A 21879-nucleotide genomic window follows, 5' to 3' on the forward strand; every position below is an offset into this window, starting at 1 on the left:
ATATTCAAAAAATGTTTCTAAATGTCTTGGCAGCCACAAATAAGAAGAATAATTCACCCAAGCCAGCTCGGTCCAGTGTTGCAGGTAGTCTTTCACTTCGAAGAGCAGTGGACTCTGGGGAAAATAGCCGCTTAAAGGGAGATTGTCAGACTTTGTCTGAAGGTAAATTTGGGGAGTTAAGAATATAATTTCATTGGTAGATATCTGTTATTGGAAGTTGATACTAGAATGTAACTTTGGACCTTGAAAGGCACCAAAAATGTTTAGGTGTATTTGGAGCTTTTTGATCTCACCACAGAACAGACCCTTAAGTAAATGTTATCATTTAACTGTATATCCTGAACTCCTTTTATTTAAGCACCTGGCATCAGAAAGACTTGATGTTTTTGTTTAGGAAATCTTGCTACATGTACATTTGAAAACTAATTTAAGAATTTCCATGTTTATTTGCCTTCTTTCTTTTTTGAAGGCTCCCCAGGAAGCTCTCAGTCTGGGAGCAGGCACAATTCTCCTCGAGCCTTGACACATGGCATCATAAGTGATATTCTGCCCAAAACCGAAGACAGGCAGTGTAAAACTTTAGATTCAGATGCAGTTGTGGTTGCAGTTTTCAATGGCTTACCCACTGTGGAGAAAAGAAGGAAAATGGTCACCTTGGGGTAAGTTAAGTTCTTTTGTTGTTTGGAACTTTAAGTCTGCCTCATAATGAACAAAATTAATTTCTTGGTTAGTTTTTTAATGGGCAAAAAAGTTATTGCATTAAAATCTAACTTTTAAACAATTATAGACCTTGCTGCTTCCATCTCCTTTTTTTTTAATGGGATGAAATAGGACTAGAAGTTCGAGTTAAATATGTTGGAACTTATTTTCACTGAAGTTAGGATAACAGTGATGTATAACCTGAATGAACTCTGGTGAGGGGTCTATGTATGTATTTAAATCTATTCCACACCTTTCAAAGACATTTTTGATGGGCTATATTATTATGCATCACAGGTTTATCTCATGTATAGAACAGAGCACTTCCAGCAATCTTATTTTAACACTGCTTTTCTACTTTAAGCTTTTTTACTTTTACTTTTTAACTTTTACTTTCTACTTTAAGCTTTTTACTATCCTATGAAAGCATCTTCAAAACTTATAGTTGAAATTTCTCCAAAGGATATATGGTAATCGATACCTTTATTTCTCTATGAGGAAACCAAATTTCACATCCCATGTCAGTTAAACTTTGAGATGAGTCATAAATAACCATCTGCTGATCTCTTTCTATATATATTAAATACATTTCTGAATTTAAATGATGGACTAATTCTATCTTGGAGCCTTTGAAAAGAATTTTGAGGTGGGCATGTTTTCCCACACCTATAACCCCATTCAACTCAAGAAGCTTACTTCAGTACTGGGATTAAACATAGACACTCTATCACTGAGCCCCATCTCCAGTCCCCCCACCCCCACTTTTTGGTTTTTTTTCTTCTTCTTCTTCTCCCTAGCCCTTTTTACTTTTTATTTCGAGACAAGTTCTTGCTGAGTTGCCAGGGCCTCAAAGTTGTGATTCTCTTGCCTCAGCCTTCTAAATAGCTGGGATTACAGGGTACACCACTGTGTCTGGCTAGCTGGTAGTTTCATTTCTTTCAAGCTCACATTTCAGAAGTAGAAAGGTGTTTACTGGTGTTTTCCCTATTACCTACCTATATATTCCTTTTAGATTAAAGCTGCAACTAGCTTTAATATATTGTTACAGAGGTATTTGTATCTGCTTTTAGTTATCAAGATTAAATGCACATGAACATAGCACCCCCCAAGTTTCCTATACAAATGCCTGCAGCTAGCTATAATTCAACTTTTTTAAAAGTATTTTTTTAGTTACACATGGATACAATACCTTTGTTTTTTTATTTTTATGTGGTGCTGAGGATCGAACCTAATACCTTACATGTACGAGGCAAGCGCTCTGCCACTGAGCCACAACCCCAACCCTATAATTCACCTTTTACAGTGAATTTTATCTGCTGGTTTACATGGGTGCTCTTCAGCATTTTTCCCTCCTTGATTTAGAGTTGTGTAACAAATAGTTTAAATACTAATATTAAGTGATCCAAAATGAAAGGGGGAAAAAAAGTGAAAATTTTCTCATCTTTATCTCCCATCAGCCTAGTTTTCCAATTCCATGCCCACACACATCCCTGCTCTTCTTACTTTGTGTCTTCTCAGTTTTGATGTATATTTGAACAACTGTGACTCAGGTACAACTTTTTTATTACCTTATTTTCTCAGTACTGTCTCTAAACTATTTACATATTAGTCAGAACATATTATTTAGAACTATTGTTTATATTTGTTTTTAATTGATTATAAATTTACACATAGTTGAAAGAAATAATACAGAGACATTCTGCATATCTTACTCTGTTTCGTCAATAACATTTTGCAGAAGTTTCAATACAGTATCACAACCAGGAATTTACATTAATACAATTGACCACCTCATAATCTTTCATTGTAAATCATTAATGAAATTTTACAAATAAAATTTGAAGTTTAGTATTCAACATTAGTGCATGTGCCCTATACTCGTTTGGGAGCTCAATTTCAGGATGAGAAGTAAATATAGATATTGTTTCAGTTACTAGTTATGTGAAAATATCAAGTTGTTTTCTCCCTTCTTGAGGGCTAATGCTAAAGGAGGTCGCCTGGAAGGAATGCCCATGTCTGATTTGGAAAATAATTCTGAAACTGGGGAATTACAACCTATAATACCTGAAGGAGCTTCAGCTGCCCCTGATGAAGGTAAGGCATAATTAGGCAGAAAGCAGAAATACTGACTCTTTTGGTGGCTGTGGTGGTAACTGTGGTGGTAAGTAGTGGTTGGTTTAGTAAAAATGTTACTGAGATCTATGTGACATTTTTGATCTGAACATAACATTCATTGTACCACTGATTTTGACTTACTAGGACATTAAGCACAGTGGAAGGCAAAATGGATAATTTACTAAATAGAAGGATGTAACTGACTAAAAGAGTCATTTACAGGAGGAAAATCTACAGAGAGTTCATCTGTTCCATCAATAAATACAATGCCACACATTGAATTTTTGCTAGGTATGCAAGTATGAATTAGATATGTTCACAGTCTTATAAGAAACATGTGCCCAAAAGTAACTAATTAGAATAGTAAGTTTTAAATCTTTGTCTTTTGAAATCAGTCTTGACTGATGTCTGTAGATTGCTTTGTCTTTTTTAGGGTGGGGTGGGGGATGGGAGTAATTGCTGGGGATTGAACCCAGGACCTATGCATTGTAGGTGAGTTCTCTACCAACTGAGCTACATCCCCAGCCTACTTTGCTTTTCTTATAGAAGCATTCCAAGCTCTAATTATTTTTTAAATATTTTTTTAAATTGTAGATTTATTTTATTTATTTATTTTATATATGCTGAGTATCAAACCCAGTACCTTATGTGTGCTAGGCAAGCGCTCTACCACTGAGCCACAACCCTAGCCCCAAGCTTTAATTATTTTTAAAATTCCTTATGTTCATCAGCCTCAACTCTGCCAGCTTATTCTGTCACACATTCTAATATTTCTTTTGCATGTTCTTCCAAGTTCATTATTCTTAATCTAAAAGTATAGAAGACATTTTGTTATTTTAGGTGACAGAAGGTATGTGAAATAAGGCTATGTGTATTGCCTTTGCTGTGTTTTTGTATGTTACCAGAAAAGAATGTCAGCTTTCTTAATATTTGGCATTGAATTTTTTTCATTTCTCAGTAGAAATGTCACCTTCCCCTTTGCACTCACTTGAATTTCAGTGATTGATGCGTTGTAGCTCAAAGCATATATACAGGTTCCAACTTCTGCATTTAGCTGCCCTGTGAGAGAATTGTAAGTGATAGAACTCTCAGGTTTCAGTTAAAGAACATTAAATGTCCTGGTCTTCCTGTTTTATGTGGTGCTTTTTTCTTTTTTTGTACTGGGAATTGAACCCCCAGGGGTGCTTCCCCAGCCCTTTTGAATTTTATTTTGACAAATGTAGAACAAGGTTGCACTGAGTTGCTTAGGGCAATGCTAAATTGCTGATGCTGGCCTTGAACTTGTGATTCTCCTGCCTCAGCCTGGAGAGTCTCTGGGATTACAGATATGCGTCATTGCACCCATCTTTGTTTTCCCTCTTAGATGATGCTCCTGCAGTGGACAGCAGTATTTCAGTAGAAGAGATTAAATGGAAAGGATTTGTGAATTGATGTGGTGATTGTTAAAACATTAAGAATATATTATGACTTATGATCTTTATAAAGAACCTGTGGAGATTAGTTGCTTTCCATGTGTTTATACACTGGTTATAAATTGTAGCATATTAAATTCTTACAGCATGTACTGGGATTATAAACTAATCTTTTTCATACATCATTTTATGCAATGCTTCTAATTTGCTTGACATTGTATTTGATGCTGATAGTAAAATAGTCCTGAATCTATTATCTAAATCAGAGTTCTTCTATCTCAGCGTCATTGACATTTTGGATCTCATAATTCTTTTGTTATAGGAAAGCTATTTTTTTGTGTTGTAGGATACTTTAGCAGCTTCTTCAGCTTTTAACCACTAGGTGCCAGTAGTACTTCTGTCCAGTTACAACCCAAACTGTCTAAAGAATTTACCAAGTATTCCTTGAGAGGCAAAATCGTCTTTATTCCAACTAGTTAAACTGAATAACTCAATTAGGGGTGATACTCCTTGAGCATCACTTGCCAGAATGTGCCACAGTTACTAATGAGAACAAGTTGTAATTCTCACACACGCTGGATGCGTGTGGTGGGGGATAGAGCAGGGAGAGCAATGAAAACCACTGGTTAAGTGTTGGAGAGACTAGCTAGTAGTTATTTATAATACAGAATAATGAGTGCTGTGATAAGGGTATTTAGGGAGCTCAAAGAAGAGGTACGTTGCAATAATAATAATAAACGAAGATAACATTTATTAAGTCCTTACTATGTTCCCAAGACTGCTCATGACTTTACCGTTATTATCCTATGCTGTTCTCAGAATAGCTTTGCATGGTAGTTACTTTTATTATCCTGATTTTACAAGTAAATAAGTGAAGCCTAGAGGTGCAACTTAAATTGCCCAAAGTCAGAGAATTATTCATTGAAAGAGGTGAAATTTAAACCTAGAGTCAGTGCTCATAACTTTCACCTCTCTACTGACCTAGTCCCTAGGTACCCTTGGAAAGCTCACCCAAAGGAATAAGTGAAAATTAGCCAAGTGAAGACTACCAAAAATGAGGACAGAGTAGTAGTAGAGGCGAGATCATGAATAAATTATATATTCTTTGCCTTAGCTAGAATCTAGCCTTTGTCTTTGGTTCTTAAGCAAGAGGTGATGCAATAAAATTGTGGTTAGAAATTTTACTCTGGTTGCAGTATGGAGAATGGATTTTGTAGCTGGGAAAGGGGTGTGTGGAATTAGGGACAGGAAAACTTAAGCTTGTTAAATAATCTAGGCGAGAGACTACTTGAACCTCTTTAATTTCAGCCTCCAACTCATAAACATTATCTTAGCAATTTTTTTTTGTGTGTGAATAGATAGTTCGCATGGAAAATACAAAGTATTTGACATCAATTTCTTTTTCTTTCTTTCTTTCTTTCTTTTTTTTTTTAAAAATTGGGTATTGAACCCATGAGCGTTTTACCCTGAACTACTTCCACAGTCATTCTTTTTGTTCTTTATTTTGAGACAGGGCCTCACTAAATTGCTAAGGCTGGCCTTGAACTTCCAATTCTTCTGCCTTAGCCTTCGACTTGCTAGGATTATAGTCATGCACCACTTCCCCTTGGCATCCACTTTATTTCATATTTAAAGTGAATCTACTGCTTATCCAAAAGTAGAGACAGGTATATATAGGCCACATTTAGGATTGTGTTTAGGATGGCTGAATTTATGATCTGCAGTATATTTTCCAAGTTTTTTTTTTAAAGCACCTGATTATTCAAATGGGATTTAGAGCTAAGTGCTCAGCATTCCTCAATAACACGTTTTATCTTCATTTAAGGAATGTGATAAAAAGCTCTAAGAACTCAATTAAGAGTTCTTAGAAAGATCTCTGTAAATATGCAAATCAAAAGTGATATAGAACCAATAAAAATACTTTTAATGAAAACAAGTGATACAGAACTATACACCTTTGAAGTTCATTGGTATCTAAATAGCTTGTTTACCACTAGAGCCCCAGGATAGACAATAAGAAAACAACTAACTGATGAGGCTGGAAGAGGGGAGTACAGTAGACAAAAATAGCTTCATGAACAAATCTGCTTTTTTTGTAGAGGAGAGTAGGGCCTTGCTCACTGCTGTGGATATTATTCTGTCATCAGCAGCAGCCGGTTCTCAGGAAACCTTTATTTTTCACACCTAAAGTCTTGGTAGACAGTTGAGTGGGATTTTCTTATATCCATATTTAGGAAAAAAACAAGCTTTTTATTTGTGCCAAGTACATAGAGAAAATGTTCTGTGCCATATCACTGTGGGTTATTCACTTTCTTGAAAAGAAAGCTATCTGAAGAAACTTTAAAGTAAGACATTGTTTTGTTACTGGCTAGGAATTTCGGACTACTAAAATAGTCTCTCAAGTGTCAGTAAAATGTAACACTTTTTCTTAGAAATGACAGCCATAAACAGGCCTTTTCCTTTCTAACTGGGACCATATGGGACAAGCTTGTTTTAGTTATCTTCTATTTAATGTTCTGATACTGAAAAGTCTCCCCCTCCCCAGTTGGTAATCTATAGAATTTTTATAAGTAGGCTAGTTTCTTTCCTGTTCTATGTAAAACTCGAGGCTGTAAGTTCCTGCTGCAGTAGCACACATAGCTTTTCTTTAAGTCAGGGGTGTGCAAAACACTTACCCAGAGTAAAAAAGACTTGGCATACCACATAAAAATCTTGCTAGCAGCCTAGCTAAGAGAAATGAGTCACACAAAGTGTGATGGCTTGACTCTTGGGAGGATAATTGTTAGGATAATTTATTATAATATTTTAAGCAAAAGTTACCAAAAAGTAAAGCAGCCAACTTAAATGATAATGAAAGCTAACTCTCTTGATTCAGAAAGAACTCTCCCAACAAGGAGTCATGCATAACTGGTGGGGCAGTTTTGGGTTAGCTGCTCAATGTCATCAAGAATTCATGGGGTGTTTTTTCCATCTTCAGCTTTGCCAGTCTCACTTTGTCAGTCTCACTTAGCTCCCCTCAGAGTGGCAGCCCTGATTGAATCCAGTGCCTCATGCATGTTAGGCAAGCACTGTACCACTGGGCCACAACCCTGGCCCCCCTGCCCTTTTATTCTTAAGAGCACAAAGATTTTTGTTTTTTCTTTGATGAAGATGGAGAGGATTTCAGTCATCTAGTCTTTGTCTTCTCCGTATTTAAGGGAGAAGTACTCCCCAAATTTGTCTTCAAAACAGAAGAGGACAAATTTCACCAGTAAGGTCACATGGGGCTTCTTCTTTGTTAGAAGTCTTTAAATCACAAACTATTTCTTTAATATTTATTCAAGATTTATTTATTTTCTCTGAATGAGCTTTGATATTTTTGTGTATCAAAGAATTTGTTTATTTTATCACTATTCCTGATTTCCTAAGCATGGTTGTTTATGTTTCCATTATTGTCCTTTAATATCCAGGAAAAAAACTGTAGCTTTTTTTTTTTTTTTCTTTCCCCCTTAATGAGTTTGCCTTAGAGGCTTTTCAGTTTTATTAGTATTTTTAATTTTATTGATTTTTTTTTCAAAGAATGACCATGTTTCATTGTTTGTTTTTTTTCTTTCTTTTAATTACTTTGAATTTAATTTGTTCTTTTTCTAGATTTTTGTTTGTTTGTTTGGGTTTTTTAAAGTGGTGTCTGGGATTGTGCATGCTAGGCAAGTTATCCACTACTAGCTACATCATCGGCTTTTTCTAAAGTTCCTTATGCTGGAAGCTTGAGTCATTAAGTTAACACTGTTTCTTTTTTCCTTTCTTTTGATCTTAAGGATTGAACCCAGAAGTGCTTTACCATTGAGCTACATCCCCAGTCCTTTTTTTTTAGAGAGAGAGAATGAATTTTAATCTTTTATTTTTTAGTTTTCAGCGGGCACAACATCTTTGTTTGTATGTGGTGCCGAGGATCAAACCCGGGCCACACGCATGCCAGGCGAGCGCGCTACCACTTGAGCCACATCTCCAGCCCCACGTCCCCAGTCCTTTAATATTTTTTTAAAGAAAGTTCTCAGTAAGTTGTTGAGGGGTCTAGTTAAGTTGCCCAGGTTGGCTTTGAACTTGTCATCCTCCTGTCTAGGCCTCCCTTGTCTCTGGGATTATAGGTGTGTGCTGCAACATTTAATCCTATGAATTCCCCTTAAGAACTGTGATAGGTACCTAGCACTAATTTTGATATTTTTATTTTCATTTAATTCAGAATGTTTTTCATGAATCCTTTAAGTTTTTTTCTGCCGTTTTTCTCTTCATGTCTATTTCTCTTTTGTTGTTTTTGCTATATCATTCTGATCAAGACAATTTGGAGCATTCCTTTTGATCCCTTTTTAAAGTCTTTTCTATACTTTAAACTTATTTTTCTTTTGGTTTCTCATTAATTTCTTCAATTCTGCAAGTTCATTAATCTTTTTTTACTTTTGCCTAAACCATATATTAATATTTTAGTTTTAATATTTCATTTCTACAAAACATTTCATTTTATTTCTTTGTTTGTTTGTTTGTTACTAGGGATTGAACCCAGAGGCACTTTAAACCATTATTGAGTTACATCCTGAAACCTTTTTATTTTTTATTTTGAGAATAGAGGCTCACTAAGTTGGTTGCTGAGGCTAGCCTTAATCTTGGAATCCTCCTGAGTTCTTGGAATTTACGGCAGGTGCCACCAAGCCCAGGTCTTTTAAAAATCTGCCCCTTTAAAGTTAACTAGAATCATGTAGTCTCTTACAGGTTTTTGTTCTACTTAGTGAAAAATTTACAGCATTGTCCTTCCATATCTCCTGATTCTTCTTCAGGTAGATTGTTAGCCTTAAACTTTTAACTTTGGAGCATTCTTTTTCAGACCCCCACCTCTACCCCCCAGAATTCTTATGATCTGTATTGTGGAAGCTTACCTTCAGAGAATGTTTGATGTGTGTCAAGGGTGTTCTTGAGCATTTTTATCTTCCCTTAAAAGTCATCATTAGATAATTCCAACACCTGTGTCATCTCTGTGTCATTTGCTGATTATCTTTGTTTTTTGTTGATACTGGGGATTGAACCCAGAGCTTTATATACCCAGCCCTCTTATTATCTTGTACTGATTTTTCATATGCTGAGTAATTTTGGATTGTGTCCTGGACTCCGGGGCTTGTTTGAATCTTCCAGTTTGTTAGTGAAATTTTGATTCCACCAATATGCCTATTCCTGTTTACTTCCGAGTCCTTAAATAGCTATGCCATGCATTTTGTCTAGATTTTAGTGATGCATTGAGTGAAATAGACAAGTTGGAATGTACCCACTCCATCTTATCTAGAACCTAACCTCCAGGGAATATTTTGCTGTATTTAAATAACACTAGCTTCTGAATAATTTTATGTTAATTTCTTAAGATTTTTTACTTCAAATTTAAATCCAAATCTAGTGGCTAGAGGCTAAGTTTTTAGAGTACATGCTTAGCAATTGCAAGGACAGGGCTCAAAACTTAGCACCACCAAGAAATAAAAATTAAAAGTCCCCAGCATAAATTGGGTTTGAATTCTAAGTCTTTTGCTCTCTTTGTAGAGCCTACCTTATACAGACTATTTCTTATCTGTTTTTTGAATAAGAATTTTAGTTTTCTGCTGGATGCAGTAGCATCTGCCTGTATGCTCATTAATTTTGGTTTCTCATTAATTTCTTCAACTCTGCAAGTTCATTAATCTTTTTTTTTACTTTTACTGCCCAGCTACTGGGGAATCTGAGGGAAGAGGATTATTTGAGGCCAACCTGGGCAACATAACCAGAATTTTATCTCTTTAAGAAAAAAAATTCCAAGCTGGAATTTTAGTCCCAATTGCAACTCCCTTCCTATGGTGAGTAGAGTTTTGGGTCCCACCCTCCTCCCTGGCAAAGGAATGTTAAAAATTTTTGCACTGGGCGCTCCAGGATAACTGTAGCATCTGACCCAGTATTATTCTTATCTTGTTTCTCATGCCTGTGAATTTACCTCCTGTGTTTTGGGTTTTATTTTTTGCTACTGGCGATTGAACCCATGGCACTTTACTACTGAGTTATGCCCAGCCCTCTTTATTTTTATTTTGAGACAGGACTTCTCTAAATTGCTGAGTCTGGCTTTGAAGTTGGATCCTCCAGCCTCAGCCTCCCATGTTACTGAAATTATAGATGTACACCACTGTGCCTGGCCCCTTTTGTCTTTTAAATGTGACTATTTGTTAAAATAATGTTCTGTCTGTATTTTATCTAAGTATTTATAAAAATTTTTAGCAGAAAAATTTTCAAGTTTTCTGATCACTATCTTGCTAAAATAAATAACTTTCTATAGGATTTTTCTTTTGAAGATCAACTGGTTGTGGGTAATTTTCCAAAGAAATTAAAATCTGCTCTTGCATGTTTATTACAGTACTTTTCACAATAGCTAATTATGAATTCAACCTGGGTGCTCATGAATGAATGTATTAAAAAAAGTGACATGTATACATAGTATAATATCAGCCATAGAAAAGAATGAAATTCCCTGTCATTTGCAGCAACATGGATGGAACTAGAGGACCTTACATTAAGTGAAATAAATTAGGCATAGACAAATACCACATGATCTTACTTATATGTGGGAAGTAAAAAGTTGATCTCAAAGTAGAGAATAAAATAGAGGTAACCAAAGCTTGAGAAGAATATAGAGAAGGCAGAAGGATGGAGAGAGTATAGTTAATGGGTAATGGGGTATAGTTGGGCAGGAGAAATAACTTCTAATGTGTTATAGTAGTAGAATAAATATGGTTGACAATAATTACTTAATATTTTAAAGTAGCTAATGAAGAATATTTTTAATGTTCCCAACACAAAGAATGATATGTTTCTATGGTAGTAGATATGCCTGCTACACAGATCTGATCATTACACATTGTATACATGTATTGGAATATCAGTGTACCTTATAAATACATATAATTACTATGTCAATTAAAATATATATGTATTAAATATCCAAAAACTAAATCAACTGATTCATACAGAAACAAAACTAGAGGCCCAAATAGGATAGAAACTAACTTATGACTAGAATTACTGGAAATTTCTATATACATATACTATGTATGTTTATATCGTGGTTTTTTTGTTTTGTTTTTGTACTGTCGATTGAACCAAGGGGCACCTAACTACTAAGCCACAGCCCCAGCCCTTTTTATATTTTAGAAACAGGGTCTCACTAACTTGCTTAGGGTCTCACTGAGTTGCTGAGATTGGCTTTGAATTTTCAATCCTGTAGCCTCAGCCTCTTGAACTGCTGGGATTATAGGCCATGTGTTTTATTATGTTTGTTAGTATAGAGACTCTGTTTACAGTGAATGAGGATTTTAAAAGTTCCTCTTTTTTCTCTTATGACGTGTTAGAAAAAAAGTGATTTGGAAAAGGTATTCTCAGTATAATTAGTACTGGTTCCGAATAACAACTTTCAAGGACTGTGGTACTCAATTTTAAACTTAAAGAACAAAAGTAACAGTACTGCTCTAAAAAAATTTAAAGAGAATTGAAATTTCTGTGGTTACTTTTTTGGTTTTGCTGGTGTGGTTTCTTCAATTTTGGGCATTTATTGTAAAATTCAGTAGGAATCTCAGCTTAATGGATAAGGAACTTTTCCTCTTTTACTTATAGTGTTTTTTTTCAGAAATATGTTGTCCTTTCCTGCCAGGAATTAGTAGCGACAGTGACATTGAATGTGACACTGAGAATGAAGAGCAGGAAGAGCACAGCAGCATGGGCGGATTTAACGACTCTTTCATGGCACAGCCCCCAGATGAAGGTGCAATATATAATGTCATCTTACACAGATTAGTAAAACCATTGCTGATGATGTTTTTTCTTCTGCTGCTATTGCTTCTACTTACTCTGCTTCTTTTCTTTTTGTCTTCTTTTGTTTTGTTTTTTTCATTTTTACATTTTTTGGTAAACTATATGGTGAGTATTAGAAAAAATTGGAGGGTAATGTTTGGCTTGATTAGATAGATACCTGATGAGTGTCACTTCTTTGATGGAGGAGAGAGACCACAGCCTGCTTTTGTATAGCTTATTTACCTAAGAATGGCCTTAAATTATACAGAGGTGTAAAAACAATGAAACAAAGAAGAATTTTCAACAGAGACCATTTGTGGCTTGTAGTACATAAATATTTACTATTTGCCACCTTGTTTTCCAACCTCTGGGGAAGTTTTAGATGTTTGATCCCCTCCCCCGATTTTCTTTTTTTTTTTTTTTTCAAGCCAACTATATGACTTTTTAAATAGCTTTGATTTCTTAGAAATGCATTCAAATTATGGAATCATTCGTTTTTCTTTTAAATCTTTTTTAAAATTAATTTATTTTAATTAGGTATATATGACAACAGAATGTGTTTTGATTCATTGTACACACTGCAGCACAACTTTTCATTTCTCTGATTGTACACCATGTAGTGTTGCACCATATGTGCAGTCATAAATGTACCTAGAATCATTCATGTTTTATTCCTTTCTCTCCCCACAAAAACATATCTTTAGGGGAGAAACACCAAGAGAAACTTGCGTAAATATGTATATTTGTATTTTATAAACTTCAATTTTATGGCAACCTCATATTCTATCATATAGAAGTACAGGTAAAATAATGGAATGTGTATTAGAAAATTATAGAAATACTGGTTTAAAGTCATCCAGAAACCTTAATAATCAACCTGAGCATTGCTGTGTAAGATTTCCTGAAATGACAACATTGTCAGGCTTATGTGCATTGTTAACTTTGTATCTTACATATTTCCCTAGTGTTCTAGTATCTTTTTTCAATGTAGAGCCAAGTATTGAATGATTTGTAAGTTTTAAGGCAATTTCTTCTGCTTCTAAGACAAGCACTCAGATTTTGGGCAAATTATTTTGAGTCCTGGTGGGATTCTCAGTAATGTTTTCATGTGTACTTTAGTTGGCTTTGAAATACATATTGTTTATAGCACCTTGAGTCTGGAAAGTATACTTCATCATTGTTTCTTGTTTCTTTCTTCAACTGTTCCCACCAGTCCGGGAGGACAAAGTGAGGCAGTGCCTTTCATCTTCTCACTGTGGGTGTCTATTACACATTTTGGGTTTTCTCCTTTGTTTTTCCTTTGCATTTGCTTGTATCTGACTCAAATCACATATTCTCTGAAGACAGAGATTTGTTTACAGCTGAGCACCTCTTTCTTCACTAACACATTTGGTAAGATCATTTAAAGAGTTAGGAAAGAAAATACACTTTGTTGTTATCTGTTTTTAATTTAAAATATTTTCTTTTAATTTTTCTTAGATACACACTCCAGTTTTCCTGATGGTGAACAAGCAGACCCTGAAAATCTTCACTTCAGTACTGATGAAAACAGTGGAAGGTAATTGCCAGATCAAGAGAATTGACTTATAAGCTACCTTGACCCTGAATCTTGTTGTAGTTGGTGCTCAAATTTGTCATCAACCAGATAGTCAGATTTAGGTCTTTTTTTTTCCATCATCTCTACCTGAAAGAATAATTCAGGAGCTGTTAGAAAGTAGCACAATTCTAGTAAAGACTGTAGAACATGGGAAAAAATTAATAATGTGAGCAGAGTTCTTCCTAATGTAATAACAGTGTTGTCCTCAATTAATTTAGAAAATTAGTACATCCACAAAAGGTAGAAGACCAGTTAACTGCCAGAAAATGTACTAGAGGCAGTGCATGCACTCAGTAACCTGTTCATCCTTGGTGCTCTGTCTTTGGCTAAACACCTGTTGTGTTTAAATGACTACCTTTATATTTCAGGTCTTAATCACAGTTTGTTTCATTAGGACCTATAGATTAGTGAATAGAAAAATTACCTATAAATAGATTCTGTCCTATAGACACTTTTTGTGAATGACTGAAGTAACACTAGACTGGATCTCCTCTTTGGAGTATGTTGACAGACTAAAGTTTGTTTATCTTTTCTTTCTTGTTTAAGTATTGGTACCTGTTTAACGGCACATCTTTCTGTTGTGTGACTTTGCATATGTATTTAAAATGAACTTAGTTAATATGGATTGGTTATGTTCCTGGTCATGTGAAAGATCATTGAAAACTATTTCATTTTTTCTGCCTCATAAAATATAGTGCAACAAATATTTTAAAACTCTATTTTCATTGAATATTGCTTCAGAGTCAATAAATTTAAATATACATACTGCATAGTAGGTTACATCAAAGTGAAGTTGATATCAGATTGTCTTACATACTCATAATTACCCCCAAAATAATTGCCAAACTTTGCCACCGTGCTTCTGAATTTGTGTTTGAGCTGCTATATGTTCATGGAAATTACACTGAATTGATCAAGACTGTTGAAAAAGCATGAATAACTATATGTACATGTGAAAGACATGTCATCAGCTTGTTTTACTTAATATTATTCATTTTTCCGTATCTAATATCTTGATGAATGCTATTACTTATAGTTTACTTCTTTTCAGAATAGTTTGCACTTTTTGTTAATAAAATTAACTTGAGAAAATGCGGCTCTGCAGTTTATTAAAAGTGGGACCAGATACCCGTTTTTCTATTGCTCTTGCTTGTAGCTGTTTAGTAATGTAGACAAGATCATTTTTTGAACAGGGGTGATGGGCAGCTTCTCACTTAGTTGTTCCATAATTGTAATAAACCTGGAAGACCAAAAGCTTTTTTCATAGATAGCTTTTAATTCAGATTAGTTAGCTTTTAGTAGGGGAGTCTTTGGAAGATATAATTCTTCTCCTCGTTCCTAGCCACTTTACATACCAACTCTGTTTCCAGTTCTTTCTTTTTTAGACAAGGTGTCTCTGTTGTTTGCCAGGTTGGCCTTGAACTCCTGGGCTCCAACAATCCTCCTTTCTCGGCCTTCCAAGTAGCTGGAACTACAGGTGTGTGCAATACCCAACTTTGTTCCCAGTTCTTTAATTATGCCAGGAACACTGTTTCCCTATTCATAGATGCAGCATGCCTGTGTTGGCCATGCTAGATACTAGGTAGCAGTGAGAACGGGCAGAGGGACAGGAGAAGAATCCCTCGCTCTGCTCTGATTGTCCTACCTTCCTGTACCACTGCCCCCGCCCCCTGCCCCCGTACTGGGGCTAAGCCACATTCCCAGCCCTTTTTTATATTTTATTTAGAGACAGGGTGTTATTGCTTAGGGCCTTGCTAAGCTACTCAGGCTGGCTTTGAACTCGAGATCCTTTTGCCGCAGCCTCCTGAGCCTCTGGGATTATAGGCGTGCATGACCATGCCCAGCTTCTGCACCACATAGTGTATCCTAATGGTCTTCACTTTTTTTTTTTTTTTAACTTAACAGCTTTTGCTGAAGGGCATTTCTTTCCACTGTTACCTTGCTTCAGTATTTAGTGTTTTTATCTTAATTCCTAAAAAACCTCTGCTGAATAAGGGTTTTCTCTTAGGCCTAAAGAGGTAAGAGTAATGCTTATATTGTGCATGTATATATCATTTCTGGACAACTTTGACCACCTGGGTCATTGAATCCTTCAGTAACCTTTGAGATGGATGAGTTGTGTCTTGTCCCCCTTTGGCAGAAGAACCTGAGGTTCCAGGAGGTCGTATGATGCTCTTAAGGTTCAACACAAGAATGGGATGAACTGTTGCTCTAGTGCTTTTTCCAGTTCATCACACTTAAATCAAGCCCAACATTTTGATAACTAGTAACTAAAAACCTAAAGATTGTCCTATTTTTAAAGTTTATTTTGAGATGTACCTTTTAGTCCAGCTTTTGCTTTTGTTAATGCCTTTGTATAACTGTAGAACAGTGATCCAGCTGGGCTGGGGATATAGTTCCAGTGGTAGAGTATTTGCCTAGTGCGTGAAAGGCCCTTGGGTTCGATACTCTGTTTGATCTTCTGTTCGATCCTTTGTTTTGATCTTTGAATTAGGATCCAACACTATGATTATTTCCATAGCTCAGCTTGTTACAGTTTTGGTCACTGGAAACTCTCTTAGGTTTTTAATGTCATTGTGATATGTCCCCTTTGGTCTGTTGTTTTTTTTTTCCTTACTACTTGAGGAACCCTGGCTCCTTTTCTTAGAGAATGATATTTAGAAACGAAGATGTGGATGCTAATGTGCTTATTGATACTAGGGCTTCACTGCTTCTAGTCCCTCTCAGTGGATAGAATAGGAAATGTATGTGTGTGTGTGTGCGCACGCGTGCTGAGTCATGCAGATTCACACATTTATATGTATTACTGGATCTATGTGTATAAATCTTTGGGGGATTTTGTTTTAAGGGAAACACCACCAGTCCAGCTCCACAGGGCTCATTCTAGACCTCCCTCTTACAGGAGGTAACAGTGAGAACAGTGAGAAGCCTGGCTCTCATTAGCTATAGTAGGTTAACTTAATTTTTTAACCCTAATGCACAAGTCAATTAGTTTTTTTAACATATCCCCTTGGGAGGGGAATTACCATCTAGAGTTTGGTGCTTGTTTTTGTGTTTTATTTGGAATGGGAATTTCAGGCTCAGCTCGATCTGGGCTCAAGCAATTCTTCTCAGTCTCCCAAGTAAAGCTGGAACTGTAATTTATGTGCCACTGCACCTGGCTAGTGTATAGTTCTTTTAGTCTCTCAAGATCATGTCACAATACTCTTGCAAAGTTTTTTAGGTCCTTAGATTCAAAACTACATTGGTTCCTTTCTTTCCTCTTCGCCGTGATTCTGGTTCATTTGTGATACAGTTAGATTCATCATTATAGTCTGCTTTCTTTCCTCCCACACACATCCTGGTTGATTTTTTTTTAATTTACATATTTTAAAATTCAATCTTTTTGGTATACAGCTCTGTGGGTTTTGACAAATGTCATGTATCCACCACCAGTGCTACACAGAACATTTTCCGTCCACCCTAAAAATTCATTTGTGATAGCCCTTTGTACATATACATCTCCTTCCCAAACTCCTTGTTATCATTGATTTGTTCTCTGTCTTTAATTTTCCCTTTGCCATATAAATGAAATCATGCAACATGTAGCCTTTTACTTGGTAAAATGAATTTTTTAATCCATCTTGTGTGAATCAGTATTTTTTTCCTTTTTTATTGCCCAGTAGTAGTCTATTATATAATGGAATTTGCCCACTGAAAGACATTTAGGTTATTTGCAGTTTGGCTGTTTGTGAACCTTATACAGATTTGCATGTATATTTTTATGTAAGTTTAAGTATTCTCTATAATTTTATATGCCTACTGGTGGGATTGCCAGTTTGTAATATAGAATCGGCTAGCCTCTATCCCAGGTCCCAGAAAGTGACCTCTAAATCTTTGAAATTTTCTAAGTGATAGGAATTATTTATGGTGGGTTCTGCCAGTTTATGGTAATGAGATGACTTAGGATGGTGGTTGGCCACATCAAAAACACCAGCCATGTTATTAAGGCTCTAGGCTATGTGGTATCAGCTCAGCTGAATTCAACCTCCTTGTCAGTCATTCAGTATGCCTAGGTAATGAAATCCCAATCAAACACTGAATACTGAAGCTTGGGGGAGGTTCTGTGGATGACAGCACTATGCATTATTATTATTATCATCATTATATAATAAATATCAATGTACTTATAGGGTAACTTGTATGGAGGACAAAGAACATTCACATTTTGGACCTCACAAACCTCAGCCTATGTGGTGTGTGTTGGCTGGTTCATAGTTGTTTTCTTATGTCATAATAAAATAATAATAAGTAAAGTGCTTTCCTGAGTTCTGTGCATTGTTCTAATGAATTAATTAAACTCAGTGGAATGGTGGGAACCCCTAAACTTGTTGTAGCCACTTGTTCCAAAGTGAGGGTGTCCTGGGACCCCTGAACTTGAAGCTGGTGTCTGAAGTGAGGGCAGTCTTAACAGAAGACTTTGCCCTAAATCTGTAAAGTTTGATTGGCTTAACTGCAGGTAGTTGTTGTCAGAATTCATTGTATTAAGTCATGTAAATTTAATTTTATAAGAAGCTGATATACTTTTAAGTAGAACTACCATTTTACATTACCACCAGACACTAATTAGAGTTTCAATTGTATTCCCCACACCCAAACACTTGGAATTTTTGTTATTTTAGGAATTCCTTTTTCCTGGTACTGGAGATTGAACCAAGGGCCTAGTGCATGATAGGCCAGCAAACTACATCCCCAGCCATTTTTATTTTGTGACAGGGTCTCACTACATTGCCCAGGCAGTCCTGAAACTTGGCAATCCTCCTGCCTCAGCCTCTTGAGTAGCTAGGATTACAGGCAAGTGCTGCCATACCTGGCTATTTTAGCCATTCTAATGGGTGCTGAGTGGCATTTGTTTATATTGCTAATATCTTGCTGAGGATTTTTGCATCTATATTTATGAAGGATATTGGTCCATAGTTTTATTGCTCTTCATCTGATTTTACAACCATAGAGTAATGCTGAACACATAAAATGAATCTCCTTTTTCCTGGAAAAAAAAAACATGTAGAATTGGTTGTGTATATTATTATTCTTCTTAAATATTTTTAAGTTATAGATGGACACAATAACTTTATTTATTTTTATGTGGTGCTGAGGATTGAACTCAGTGCCTCACATGTGCTAGGTAAGTGCTGTACCACTGAGCTATAACCCCAGCCCGAGATTTTATTCTTTAATTGGTAAAATTTACCAGTGTGATCATCTGAAAGGAGCTTTCTTTTTCTTAGATGTGGTTTTTTTTTTTAGGGGGTGGCGGGTAGTACCACGAATTGAACTCAGGGGCACTCAACCACTGAGCCGCATCCCCAGCCCTATTTTGTATTTTATTTGGAGACAGGGTCTCACTGAGTTGCTTAGCGCCTCGCTTTTGCTGAGGCTGGCTTTGAACTCGAAGTCCTCTTGTCTCAGCCTCCTGATCCCTGGGATTACAGGTGTGTACCCTGCAGTTGTGGGGATTTTAGTATTTATCTAAGCTTCTTGGATCTGTGGTTTCATGTGTGTCATTAATTATGCGTATGTCACACTGATGTTTGTACAGCTCCTGTGTACTTGTTCTGTTCTGGGTTTATTTTGTTCTGGTGTTTCCTTCACTCTTAATGTGTTGTATGTCAGTGAGGGTACTTTTTGTTGACTTACTTCAGGTTTACTAGTTCTCTTCTCATCACCACAGAATTTACTGATGAGCCAATTACAGTTATGGTGGAGTTTTTGTTTTTAACGTTTCTATTTAATTATAATTTCCATCTCTTTGCTGACATCACACACATAATCTTACATGTTGGCCACTGCTGTCCTTAACATTAATCAAATTTAATTAAAATTCTTGCTCAAGCTAGGGGTATAGCTCAGAACTGGAGCATTGCCTAGCATGTGCAAGGCCCTGGGTTTGCTTCCTAGCACTGGCCTTAAAAACAAAAACAAAAAAACCCTCAGTTCCAAAATGCCTGTTATATTTGTCTGGTTTCTAATGATTGCTTCATCTCTTCCAAGTGCAATTTTTCCTTGCCTTTTCACATGCCTCAGTGTATTTTGTTAAAAGCAATTCATGTTAAACAGAAGATTAGATGCTTTGTGGATATTTATGACTGAAAGTGAGCAGGCCTTTTCTGTTGCTTAGACCTTCATTGCAGAGATTATCTAGTTAGGAGTTTGGCTCAAGGCTTGCTGTTGCTATGATTGACCCTAGTGATTATTTCAGGTTCCTATTGCAATATCTGGTTTTGCTGATGGGGGTTGAATTGGCAGGGCAGTCTCTCCCCTAAGCATATAACTTCTATTTGTACCCTTACAGAGGGTCTGTTTTTGTTGGGGGCTATAAGGTTCAAGTCCAGCACTTTGCATATGTTAAGCACATGCTTTACTACTGAGCTAAACCTCTAGCTCCTTTATGCTTCTGGTGATCTCTCATCCTTCTACCAGAAATATTGTGCTGTTATTTGAAGACTGACTGGGGGCTCACATTCTCAGATTAAGCTGCAGTTTTAGACACTAGGTTTGGACCGACAGGGCCTTTTCAGTTTACTTGCCCCTTCCCAGCTAGTTGTAGGGCCAGTGACATTCCTGTCCTTACCCTGTTGCCTTCCCTCACCTCCAGGAACCACTGCCACCAGTGCCCTAAGTAAAGCAGTATTTCCTCCTCCAATAGAAGAGCACTTCTGTTTCATAGAGGAGATAGGGGGACAGATTTGAACCTTTCCACAAGGTTGTTGTATACCTCTTTTGGGTCTGCACCACAGTTAACTCTTGTTAGGGCTCTTTCCAGTCTTTTTTTCTGTGAACACTTAGTAGAGTTTGTGAAGAAAAAGCCTGAAGAGAGTGCTTTTTCTCTAGGCCCCCAGGACTCCACACTCTTTCCAGCCCATACTCTGCCTTTACCAGTTGTCACGTTAGCTGTTTTTTCCAGTGTCTGCTCATGGCTACCCTAGGGAAACTAGTGCTCCACTGCCCCTGTAAGAGCCTGTCAACTTTAGGCCAGTTGGTTATTCTTCAACCTCAATTTTCCAGTGTTCAAAAAGTCATAATTTGCAGTTAAACTGGCTGTTTTTCATTGTAGGAATGGAAGCAGTGTTGTTCCTTCTAGCTCTACATCAGAGCAGAAGCTGAAAGTAGGTATTAAAAAAAAAAAAAAAAAAAGTGAAGTACATGTTGAAGTAAAGACAGTATAATTTTAAAACTGTAATTTGAAAACGGGCCATTTTTATCCATAAAGAGGTGATTTGTTAAAAGTTTAGAAAATAGGGTGCCGAGCATAGTGGTGCACATCTATAATACCAGGGGCATGGGAGGCTGAGGCAGGATTGCAAGTTCAATGCCAGCCTTAGGGTCTCGCTAATAAAACATAAAAAGGGGATGTGGCGTGGTCAGGTACCCCTGGGTACCAAAAATAAAAAAGTAAAAAAAGTATGTTTGGAAAATAGAAAACTCCAAGAGCATATACTTTTAGTCCGGATTTATAGAAGTTTTAAAACTCTAATTGGGAGGCCTAAGAGAACATGGTAACATCAGCCATCTATAGTTTGGGACACATATTATGGACTGAGCTGTTTCTTAGAACAGATCAGACACATTTATAGTGACTGCTCCTTCTGTTCCTGCTCTGCCCAGCTAGAGTGCTGGCCCAAGTCCTGTAATGTCTCCTAATGTCCTTTTGAAAGGGCTGCTCCCTGGGCTTCTCTCTCACTGTTTTGTTCTTCTTGATTAGTCTATTACAACTCTACTTGGCTTAGTTGCTCAGCCCTTACGCTCTAGCTTTCATGTCATCCCGCGTAATGACTGGCAGGGACTTTTTCATCTGTCCATCTACTCATTTGGAAAATTGTTTCTCTAAATGTGAATCATTCTGGACATTTTTCACATCTGTTTCCCTGGTTCTAAATCAGGATCAGAAGAATTAGAACCTATGAGGGGCCCTGCTTGCATCATGAGGGTGGGGCACATCTTACCTAGAGGTTCCATGACTGGAGCCAAACCAAGCTGCTCAGTGAAAAGCATTTTTTTTTTTTTGAGTCTTGGGAAAGAAACCCATTTGTTTGAAGTGTTCAAAGATATCAATAGATGACGCGGGGCTGGGAGTGTAGTGGTATAGAGTGTACTTAGCGTGCAAAAGGCCCTGATTTCAATCCCCAGCACCAAAAAAAAAAAAAAACTATCCAGAATTTTTTTTTCATTTAACCTTTATTTTGTTTTTAT

General features: G+C 36.5%; 1 protein-coding gene across 19 annotated transcripts in view; it reads left to right on the forward strand.

The window, feature by feature from the left end:
- Trim37 (tripartite motif containing 37) overlaps positions 1 to 21879 on the forward strand; it is a 260965-nt gene that overhangs the window by 89677 nt on the left and 149409 nt on the right. For 5 of the 19 annotated variants that reach the window (XM_071603113.1, XM_071603112.1, XM_071603120.1 and 2 more), the window contains exons 20-24: positions 34 to 162; positions 470 to 659; positions 2675 to 2793; positions 11890 to 12024; positions 13533 to 13611. In XM_071603113.1, coding sequence (XP_071459214.1) covers positions 34 to 162; positions 470 to 659; positions 2675 to 2793; positions 11890 to 12024; positions 13533 to 13611 — 652 coding nt within the window. Of the gene's footprint in view, positions 1 to 33; positions 163 to 469; positions 660 to 2674; positions 2794 to 9948; positions 10076 to 11889; positions 12025 to 13532; positions 14743 to 15020; positions 15128 to 20743; positions 20796 to 21879 lie in introns of those variants that run through there. The other 14 variants (XM_071603107.1, XM_071603110.1, XM_071603106.1 and 11 more) reach the window with 7 other exon arrangements.

This window comes from Marmota flaviventris, chromosome 17, assembly GCF_047511675.1.
Source record: "Marmota flaviventris isolate mMarFla1 chromosome 17, mMarFla1.hap1, whole genome shotgun sequence".
NCBI classification, from domain to species: domain Eukaryota; kingdom Metazoa; phylum Chordata; class Mammalia; order Rodentia; family Sciuridae; genus Marmota; species Marmota flaviventris.